This window comes from Alnus glutinosa, chromosome 7 (assembly GCF_958979055.1).
Source record: "Alnus glutinosa chromosome 7, dhAlnGlut1.1, whole genome shotgun sequence".
Taxonomy (NCBI): Eukaryota; Viridiplantae; Streptophyta; class Magnoliopsida; order Fagales; family Betulaceae; genus Alnus; species Alnus glutinosa.
The window spans coordinates 11,892,480-11,904,241 of NC_084892.1; the positions used below are offsets into that span (position 1 = coordinate 11,892,480).

Sequence of the window (11,762 nt, forward strand, 5' to 3'; positions counted from 1 at the left end):
AACAAAAATATACACTTGAGGGGATCTTAATTCCTTCTTAACTGCTCCCGCAAGAGCATACAAAATCAAACGCGTGACTTTTAAGTTCCAACCACTTCCTTATCTGATCCTATCTCAATCTTCACATTTTTTATTATTATTTTTTTTCCTCTTTGCCCTTTCCGGCCGGCAAGATGTCACTCACAGACGGATTAGTTAAGACTGATTTTACTGTGAACGTGATCACAAAGAATTGTTTGTATTCGAGAGAATTCAAACTTTAGATATGATGGAATGCAATCAAATTTACAGCTTTTCATTTGTATTTAACTCTAAAAATTTATTTTTATTGATTTAGCTAGTCGTTTTTTAAACCTATTAAATAACAAGCTTTTTAAATATTTCTCTAATTTAAATAAATGTTATTTTTTATTGATAAAGTTAACTACCAAAAGCATTCAATGCATTAAATTCAAGTCAAGCTAAATCTTTTGAAGCATTCAATGTAAAAAAATAATATTTGAAAATTATAGCATTCAATTTTTTGGCTCTTTAAATTTGAAGAGAAGTTTTGACAAATGTTAAGTTTAATATTTGATAAAAAAAAATAAAAAAAAATAAAAAAAAATAAAAGTTTGTTCAAAGAGCATTTTTGTTGTTTTTGTTAAAAATCTAGTGAAAAACCAGATACGAAGAGTTCATTGGGAGTGCTCGATCTTAACTATTCTAATGATTGCTATTGAAGTTTTTGGAAAAAGTAAACATACTCTAGTCAACAAAAGGAGAAAAATAACCCTAAAAAGGTTTTAAAGACAAATATATCCATATAAATTTTTTTAAAAAAAAAAAAAACTGAAAAAACCAAACATTTAATTTTTTTTTTAAAGATTGAAAAAAAAAAAAAACAAGAAAAATGAAAATCCAAGGGGTCATCCAAACTGAAAATTATAAAAAAAAAGCCTTGGTTTTTATTATTATTTGTTTTTTGGTTTTTTTTTTAAAAAATAATTTATTTATTTTTATATAATTTTTAAGAATTTTTATAATTTTATGAAAAATATTTTTATCATTGGGAGGTACATTAATATTATTTAATAGTTTTAAAAAAAAAAAGACATCTACATAATTAAAAGTTGTTGGAGGATTTCTTTAATAATTAGATGATAGTTTAAAGTCAAAGTTTTTCATCAGAATATTCTGCACGTAAAACTTTCCTGTATGTCGTGTCAACAAAACTTTTTACCCCCTTCGAAAAATTAAGAAAAAAAAATAAATAAATAAATAAAAAACTTTTTCCCTTCTATTCTTCGTCAATAATTAGCAGATCGACAGACTCAAAGCAAAGACCCACAAATTAAGCGAGAGATATGGAAACCGAAATCCTCCTGTTGTGCATTACCCTCTTCTTCTTCTTCCTCCTCCGGCGGTTGCTCCTTAAATCTCACTTCAAAAAGCTCCCACCCGGCCCAACCGGTCTCCCAATCATTGGCAATCTCCTCCAACTAGGCCCCAGCCCCCATGAGTCCCTCTCCCAGATGGCCAAGCTCTACGGCCCCCTCATGTCCCTCCGCTTAGGCTCCGTCACCACCATCGTCGCCTCCTCCCCGGACGCCGCCAAAGAAATCCTCCACACCCACGACCAAAACTTCGCCAACCGCCCCGTCCCCGACTCCGTCGCTGCTCAGCCCAACCCCGAAGACACCCTAGCCTGGGTCCCCGGAGACCACCGCTGGCGCAACCGCAGGCGCATATGCAGCACCCAAATGTTCACAGCTCAGCGCCTTGACTTCCTCCAACACCTCCGCCACCGAAAGGTCCACCAACTCCTCGCCCACATGGAAAAGCACTGCCACGCCGGCACGCCAGTCGATATAGGCTCGCTTGCCTTCGCCACCACGTTGAATCTAATGTCCAACACGATCTTCTCCGTCGACATAGTCGACCCGGACTACGTGGCGGCTCAGGAATTCAAAGAGCTGGTTTGGAGGATCATGGAGGACGCCGGGAAGGCCAACGTTTCGGACTATTTTCCGATGCTGAAGAGGTTCGATTTACAGGGAGTGAGGCGGCATGTGCAGGCTTCGTATCTGAGGCTGCATGAGATATTTGATGAGATAATAGAAGAGCGATTGAAAGTACGAGTGTCAGATGAGAGCACGGGGCATGGTGATTTCTTGGACGTACTTCTTGATCGGTGCCAAGAAGATGGGTCCGACTTCACTGTTGAAAACATCAAGCCCCTGATTCTGGTAACAAATTTAATTTCCTGGATTTTATTAATTATATATATATATATATATATATATATATATATATATATATATATATATATATATATATATATATATATATATATATATATATATATATATGTATATGAAATAATTGTACCGTTGGTTCCTGTGGTATGCCATAATTATTTTTCACTCTTTATGATTTAAAAAGTTCATGAGAGGTCCCTGTGCTATGCAATAATTACATTTTACTCCTTGGGTCGATTTTCCGTCCACCATTTTGATGGAATCTGTTAGCTCTACACGTCAGCGCCACGTCGCCAATAAGATGGTAACACGTGTCCATCTTAATAAAAAAAATAAAAATTTATTAAAAAACAAATAAAAATACTTACTTTTTTTTTTAAAAAAAAAAAAGAAAAGAAAAACGGGAAGCAAGGGGTGGCTGGGCCACCCCTTTAAGATCTAGGGGTGGCCCGATGGCCACCTCCAGCCACTGGGGGTGGCGCGCGGCCACCCCCAAGGGGTGGCCCAGCCACCCCTTGCTGCTTTTTTTTTTTGTTTTTTTTTTTAATTTTAATTTTTTTTTTAAAAAAATAAGTATATTTATTTTTTTTTAATAAATTTATATTTTTTATTAAGATGGACATGTGTCGCCATCTTATTGGCAACACGTGGCATTTGACGGAATCTGTTAAAAAATTTAACAGAATTTGACGCTAGGGATTGATTTGTAATTATTGCATAGCACAGGGACCTCCCATGAACTTTTTAAACCATAGAGAGTGAAAAATAATTATGGCATGCCACAGGGATCAACGGTGCAATTATCCCTATATCTATTTACCCACAACTAATCCCTTTAGATGAAATCTTGCATCAACTGCATATTCATGCTTTTGATGAGGTAATTAACGGAAATGCTATATATACACATTTTTTGGATGGTGTAAATTTTTTTTGACCTGATAATAAAAATTATCATTAAATTTACAATTTAATAGTGATCTATTCGAAAGTTAATTGTGATTTTTATCGACACATCAAAGAGTATGCACTTAGAAATGTGTATATCATTTCTCTTTGAGGTAAATAGAACTCTTCTTAATAGATATTTCTCTAAAAAAACAATTAGAGAAATAGCTGTTCCATAAGAAACAAAATGAGTTTCCCAAAATAACTCATTATTTTTTAATTTTTTATGCAAACTTAAAACTTGTTAAAAAAAAAAATCAAAAAGTTATTGGGGTGGTTGGCCACTCCTAACAGAATACTTAGAGTGGTTGCACCACTTCCGTGCAATTTAGGGTGGCCCTAACCGCCCTTAATAGCATTAGAGTTGATTTTCAGGGAAATATTTTCGGTTGAAAACATATTTTTCGGCGTTTGGCACGTACGGGAATCACAATTTTTTTTTTTTTTTAATGTTTTCATTTAATTATATTAACCTATAAAAATCAATTTTTATTCATAACATAAAATATTAATATAAAAAAATTAACCTAAAAATTTGAGTTATGGCGATGGTTTGGTGGTGGTCCTACAGTGGTCAGGCGGGACCCGGTGGTGGCCAACGGTGGTCTAGCGATGGTCCAATGATGGGCTGGTGGTGGTATATTGGTGGTCCTGCAATGATTCGATGGTGGCTCGTTGCTAGTCCGACAATGGCTCAACGGTGGTTTGGTGGTGGTCCAACGGTGGTTCGATAATGACCCGGTGTTGGTCTAGCCACGATCCGGCAGATGCCAGGGGTGTTTTGGTGGTCGTTGGCCAAAGGCTAGAGGAGGTCGAGGGTGGCTTGGTGCTGGTACAGTAATGGTTCAGCAGTAATTCGGTGGTGGTCCAACGATGGCCCGACGACGTTCTAGTTAATTGAAGAAGAATAAGAAATTCAAACTCTCTAAATGATTTACGGTTTTGAAAAAAGGGAAAATAATTTACAGAAATTAACGAAGCTTTTTTGGTCAAATCAAAAATATTTTTGATTGACTATTACTTTTTGTAGCACCAAACATCGTAAAACACAAAAAATATTTTTCAGAAATCATTTTACACCGAACAAACGAAGCACAAAACACCGGACTTGCTCAACACATTTGACATTCAACCAATCAATCCACTATTTGCTTCTCTTCCACCACCTTTTGCACAGTGAACACTTGTCATACTCACAAGATAGCATGTAGTTTCCAAAAAGCTACTTGCTTTATTTCTTTAACGTTTTTTCTTTTCTTTTTTTAATTTTTTATTCAAAATAAAAATATTAATAGACAACCCAAAACTTAAAACACTCAAAACTATGTTACATCAAAACATTTTTTTAAAACTAGAAAACACCATCTAAAAAGCATTGATAAACGAAACCACTCTTTTTCCACCCCCCATTTTCCCAAAAACTATATTAACACCATCATAACCCGTCAAAAGCTGCACAAGCCTGATCAATATCTAAACCTTAATCTGCTTAACAAATATATATATATATATATATATATATATATATATATATACACATTAATTTAGTTTCATGGAAGCTGGGTGCGGAGCTTTTGTCAACTTGCAATTATCTTATAAAAATAGGAAATACAAAAACCAAGAAATGAATTGTTAATGATATAGAAAGGTGAAATTGAATTTGCATGGATATATACCTTAGAGCTTTTCTACCATGATTGATGGATACAAAAAGCCAAGATATTTGGAGTTGCCTTCTTGATGCAACATGGAGGCAGCCATTTTTGCCTTGGAATGATTCTTCCCATTGTATTAATCTTTTTAACGACTATATATTTAATCTTTTTGACAGGATTTGTTTATCGCCGGAAGTGATACATCCGGATCGACCACAGAATGGGCAATGGCAGAGCTTCTGCATAACCCTGAAACACTACAAAAGGCACGAAAGGAACTTCTGGAAGTGATTGGTCCAGAAAGGGAGATTAAAGAATCAGACATCGATCGACTTTCATACATCCATGCAATTGTGAAGGAAACCTTGCGCCTTCACCCGCCCGTTCCCCTTCTCTTGCCTTACCTTGCTGAAAACAATGCAGAAGTGTGCGGTTACACCATTTACAAAGAAAACCAAGTTCTAATAAATGCATGGTCTATCAGCAGAGATCCTCAGTACTGGACTGATCCGTTGTCGTTTAAGCCTGAACGGTTCTTGGGATCCAACGTTGATTTCAAGGGCCGAGATTTCGAGTATATACCATTTGGCGCTGGCCGGAGGATTTGCCCGGGCTTGCCGCTGGCTCATAGAATGGTTAACTTGATGCTCGCTTCCATTTTGCATGCATTCAACTGGAAGCTTCCCAATGGAATCACCCCGGAGAACCTTGACATGACTGAGCAATATGGAATCACGTTGAAGAAGGCTGTTTCTCTATGTGCCATTCCCTACATAGAAGGAAAAAAAGAATAAATGAATAGATTTTAAAGGGGTAAGTATGACAATATACTTATCATCTTGAGAAACCTTTACTTACACTCTCCCCGAAGTATAAGCGGTTTTGCAATCATGTGTTTATAAAAAAAAAAAAAGGGGTTGCAACATAGGATACTGACTGACGTTATAAATTTTTAAACGTCAACAGGTTATGATTGCAAAATTACTTATACTTTGGAGGGTGTAATTGAAGTTTCTCATATTATCTTTTGGACATTTAACAATGTGTTTATGGCTTTCCTTTTCATTTTTCTCTGGTGAACTAGTTAGGGTTTGAAGCCATGTTGTTCCACCTCATTGTCTGTTACTTCTGTTGTAAATGTATTGGTGAGACATTATTGTTCTTAGCTTCATCCTCAAAGGTGTCCTTAATTTAATTTGTGTGCTGACTATAAAAGAAATATGACCTCCTTAAACATTGTACTATTATCTTGATTAGTAGATAAAAAATTTGTGTGCTTAATGATGCTTATGTGTCCTTATGTCTTGTTAATTCTCAATGAATGGTAGTTTTTAAAATTTACAAAATTTGGTTAAATAAAAAGATAAAACTATAATTAATCTCTACTTAAGGAGCTGGTTGGAACTCTTTGCCCACAGTAACAATATCAAGGTACTCGTCAACCCATGCTCAAAGAAGATTTATCAACTAAGTTCACAAGTTCAATATAAAAAGGGAGTCTAATACATATACATTTGAACAAAGAACTGATCAATTCCATTGGTTCTCCCCTTAACAACTTTATTCCATTACCTATTTCCTAAATATTTTTTAGGTATTTTATATATAGCTTCTTTTCGGATTTTCTCTTATTATCTCCATGCTTAGAGAAAATTCTTGTAACGCCCCAGTGAAATTAATTAACTAGTAATTAACTTCATGATTCGCCTCTAAGTCTCATTTCACAAGGAATAAGACTCAAGGATCTCAAACTCTCTGAATAGAGGTTGTAACGGAAGACTTTTCACTTTCACACAAAGATAGCTACTAATTAAACCCACAATCTTTAAACAACTAGAGTAAATCTAAAGCATCATAACATAGATAACAAAATCTTCAAATGTTACGGCCAAAGACCTGCAGTCATCAAAATATAACATAAATATTACAAAACTAAATCTGAGAGTTATAAAAACATCAAGTTTCAAGGCCTAATCCTAAGAAGATAAATTAGATAAATAATATTGATCATAATGTGACAAGTATGATCTCTATCACCATCCCACATTTCCTTCGGCCACTCGGGATCCAACTCCTCAAAAGTAATCTTCTTATGCCCTTCAAAAGAACCTGACACCTCACGGGATCTATCATCTACTAAATTATCTATAAAACAATGCATGTTTTACAGGTGAAAAAGATACAAGTGTAAGTCTATGACTTACTAAGTATAAATACACATGACTTACAAGTTATCATATGTGAATTCAGATGTTTAAAGTTTTCATAAATCACATGTAGCAATGTAAAGTTACAATTTATCGTTTGACAAGATTATCAAGAATGCAATATAGATATAATATATGTTGTAATAAGAGAATCATGTTATAGTTCAACTCTATATGGTCTAGTTGGCGCTGTCCCAAGGGACTCGTAGTGCAACATCGGTGCCTGGATGTTGCTGCATACCGTCTTATACTAATAGCTCGATCGAATCCAACCTCGGGTGGCCCACACTACTAACAAAGTTGTGATACCTCAAGTATTATATAGGGTTAATTAGCTTTAGAATGGCTAAATGGATTGATAATGTTTGTTAGAGATTGTTGGAAGTAAGAATTTTGATTTTTGTCCTTGACCGAACCTTTGCAGTAGGATAGCCGAATGTAAAAAGTCCAACCCTAATGACAAACATTTGATGTAAGATACCTGAACGTTTGGGTATTTGTCATATGCTAGAATGGATGTATGTCATACGTACAACCCACGTGTCTGGTGTGACAAACAGTACATCGAAATTTCAAGCATGGACCACCAAATGTTCGATCGAGGACCACTGAACTTTCAACTAAGGACCACTAAACGTTCGACTTGACCTAAAATCGTTGGACATACAATACACCAAACGTTTGACAAAAGTGGCCGAATGTTTGATTTTCGACAAAAAAGTATAAGAACATCTCATCCTTATTCTCAGTCGGCCTAACTCTTTAAATGCCCACCCCTACGCCCCTTAAGCCTACCGTCACGTCTTTTTGCTCAGTTCTTCCCTTGTGTGTGTGTGTGAGGCCTCTTGGAGAAGAAAATAAGCTATTTTCTACCTAAGAATGTAGCCTACACAAACCTATTTCGTTCTTGTTTAGTTATTGTGCTGCATTCGTTTTGTTTAGGCTATATCTTTATTGGTGGTTATGCATCTTTGCTTAGGTTTTGACCTTGATGTTAGTTTAGTTTTGGTTTAATATCTTATTGATAGTTTAACATACCAAGTTCTGCATGAAGTTGTTACTGAGGCCTAGGACTATGTTAGGGATCATATTAACACCTTAGGAGTTGCTTAGAAGTGGTTTGATGGCTTTTAGGATCGGAAATGAGTTTATGCTCCAGACCTAAAAGTTCGACCTAGTACTAGACGAATGTTCGAAGTCGAGGTCGAACGTTTGAACCTTCTTCTCCAAACGTTCGACCATCGGACATAAAGCCTGTTTTCCAGTTTTTAAGTTGTTTAGCTCGGGATCTGTATCTTTATATCTTGATGATTGGTCTTTTGACCGTACTTTGAGAGCTTCAGCTATTTATGTTATGGTGTTTTAGTTTACTCTGTCTATTCTTATTGTGATTGTGGATTTTAGAATGGTATCTTTATCTTTTAAGTAAAAGTCTTCTGCTACAGACTCTTTTCGGAGAGGATGAGATCTATGTGATCTTATTATTATTGGAATAAGACTATGCGACGAACCATGGAGATAACTACCAGTTAGTTAATTTCACTAGGGTGTTACAAAAGTTGTAATGGTCACCCATCCAAATATGATGCGCTTATCACAAAATAACCATTCATCTCTTTGACCATAGGGCTAACCCATATAATAATAAGCTCATGACCGTTATACTGTACATACTGGTGTATCATTTCATACGATGCAATTCATTATTCACCGTCTTTTACATGCATGAATTTACAAACTCATCATTTTCATTATCTTGTTATTCATCAATCATTTTCACAAAATAGAATTTACATTAATCTAAAATGTATTTCATGTGAGTTTCAAACATACATGTTTGATACATAGATGCCTGTAGGTACCTGAATTCTCCCTAACCTTTTTTTGCTTGAAATGTGGATTCTCGCGTGGGAATCCACATCCCCTTCACCCTAGGATTTTTGTTTTTTTTTTGTAATACCCCAACCATTAATTAGGGTTAGGTAAAATCTTAGTTAATGTTGATAAGGGATTAGAGTTGGTTAATGAGGTAATTTTTTATTTTCTGTCTAAGCTGAACGTTCGACTAGGGATACCGAACATTTGATCAAATAGTACACTGACCGTTTGACGCTTACGTCATGAATGTTCAATGTTTTTACGTATGTCACTGTTCAGATAGAAGGCTTTGTGTCAGAAGATACATCGAACGTTCGACCACAGAGTACCAAACGTCCAACTTAACCTAAAACCACTAGGTAATACAGTACACTGAATGTTTGACAAAAGTGACCAAACGTTCGATGTTTGGCAGAATTGTGTAAGAACAGCTCATCCTTATCTTCAGACACCCGATGCCAATAAATACCCCATCCCTACGCCCCTTTAACCTACTCCTACTCTCTTTTACTCAGCTTACTCCTTGTGTGTGTGTGTGGGTGATCTCTTGAAGAAGGAATGAGATCTTTTCATTCTAAAGAGGTAACCTTCACAGCTTAGTTCGTTTTGTTAGAGTTATTATGCTACTTGCTTATTGTTTAGAGAATATTTCTAGCTAGTTTTAACTCTTTACTTGATTTTGACCTTAATATTAATTTAACGTTGGATTAGTGTTTTGATGGTGTTATTGAGGTTTATGACTTCATTACTAGTAGGGTTGTCAATTTTTGGCACGACCTGCGAACCTAACACGAACACGACAAGAAGTTATAGGGTTTGAGTTTATTTTAATCGGGTTTAGGTCATAAACGGGTCAATCCGTTTATGACCCGGATTGACCCGTTCACAATCGTGTCAAACGGGTCAGCCCGTGGGTAACACAAGTTGACCCGTTAACACATTTAGGAAAAAAAATTGAATCCCATGAAACCAAAAGACCCTAATCTCCTATCCCTATTTCCTAACCCTAAAAGTACGACATCACATTTTCATTTTGTTTAGTTCCTTCCTAACCCTCCCAAGTTCCTAGTCCCTCCAAGCTCTACGGCGTCGTACCACCCTCCCTCAAGCTCGTCTCTAGCTGTATAGTATCGCCCAACGCCCGTGAGACCTTGACTCTCCAGCTCCGTCACCAAGTCTGTCGTCTCGCCTACTCTCCCTCTCTCTCAGTCTCTCCGTCTTCCTCCAGTGGCGCCACCCTCCCTAACTCGTCTCCAGCCGTCCAGGCTCCAGCATCGCCCTTGAGACCGTGACTCGATCTCCAGCATCACCACCAAGGCTGTAGTCTCGTCTACTCTCCCTCTGTCTCAGTCTTTCCACCACTGCTAAGTCGCTCGTGACTCTCCTCTCCAGACTCCAGCGCAGCTCGTCCGAAAGGTAAACATTTGGTGACCAACTGCTTCTTCTTCTGTTATGTAACGAATTTATAATAAAATCTGTAATTTTGGTATTTTTGGATGCAATTCGTTTTAGATGATTGAATAAAAATGGAAGGGATTTGGTAGTGTTTGTGTTGGGCAAAATGCAAATTATAGAGTTTGGGTTGATGAAAAATTTCAAGTATATTTTCAATTAAAAAATGAATCGGGTCAGTCGTGTCATGTCAACCTGGCACGACCTGTTAGCTAAACGGGTCTGTCGAGTCGGGTTAGGTTACCCGGCTCATAAATGTGTCGTGTTCGGGTTTAGGGTGTTAACCCGTTTAGCTAATCGTGTCTAGTTCGGGTTGGCGGGTCAACCAGAACCCGGCACGCCAACCCTAGTTAGTAGTGAGGTTTAACATACCAAGTTATGCATGAAGGTGTTATTGAGGCTTATGACTTTGTTAGGGATCATATTAAGACCCTAGGACTTGCTTAGAAGTGGTTTTGTGGCTTTTAGGTTCTAAAATAAGATTCTATCCCAGCATCGAACGTTCGACCTTTCATTGGACGAACATTTGATGTCAAGGCCAAAAATTCAACCCTTTTGTCCAAACATTCGACCTTCGGGCAGTAAGCCTAATTTGAGCTTTTAAGGGTTTAGAACTAATCTTAGGTATTTTCTCAGATTTCAAGGTCGAGGAGCCTAAAGTAGATTTTGTGGAAGCACCATACAATGCAAGTGAGTAAAAACTCATATAAATACTTGTTACTATTTTTTTTTGCATAACATAATTATTTTATGTACCAAACATGCATATTTACAACTCACATAAAATACATTTTTTTATTAACGTGAATTCTATTTTGTGAAAATAAGTGATGAATAACAAGATAATAAAAATGATGAGTTTATAAAAGTATGCATGTAAAAGACGGTGAATGTTAAATTGCATCGTATGACATGGTACACCAGTACGTACGGGATAACAACCATGGACTTACTATTATATAAGTTAATTCCTATGGTCAAAAGTTTATGATTATGTTACGATGAGCCTTGGATCTAATGGTTATTTTATGACTGGTGCACCATGCATGCTTGAATGAGAGTCAAGGTTACGGGTTTGCTAGTAGTGTGGGCCACTTGATGTCGGCTGCTAGTATATGATGGTATGCTTACAATATTCGGGGCGCCGATGTTGTATTAAAGATCCTTAGGGATAGAGATAACTTTGCTGGAAATGGGTTAATATCTTGGGTCGAGCATATGAAATTGAATTATAACATGATTTTTTTTACATATGTATTATATCTCTATTGCATTCATGACCATTGTGAAATAAAGAATTATAGCCATACATTGCTTCTTATGATTTTTATCTTCACATTTGAGTTCACCATATGATAACATGTGCATCATGTGTATTTATG

General features: G+C 36.5%; 1 protein-coding gene across 1 annotated transcript; it reads left to right on the forward strand.

Annotated features, from left to right (window-relative positions):
* The first annotated feature begins 1,280 nt into the window (after window positions 1–1,280).
* On the forward strand, window positions 1,281–6,014 carry LOC133873103 (geraniol 8-hydroxylase-like). The gene is made up of 2 exons (XM_062310826.1): window positions 1,281–2,228; window positions 5,020–6,014. The coding sequence occupies exons 1-2, from the start codon at window positions 1,347–1,349 to the stop codon at window positions 5,635–5,637; spliced, it is 1,500 nt and encodes a 499-aa protein (XP_062166810.1). The 5' UTR covers window positions 1,281–1,346; the 3' UTR covers window positions 5,638–6,014.
* Window positions 6,015–11,762: the final 5,748 nt, after the last annotated feature.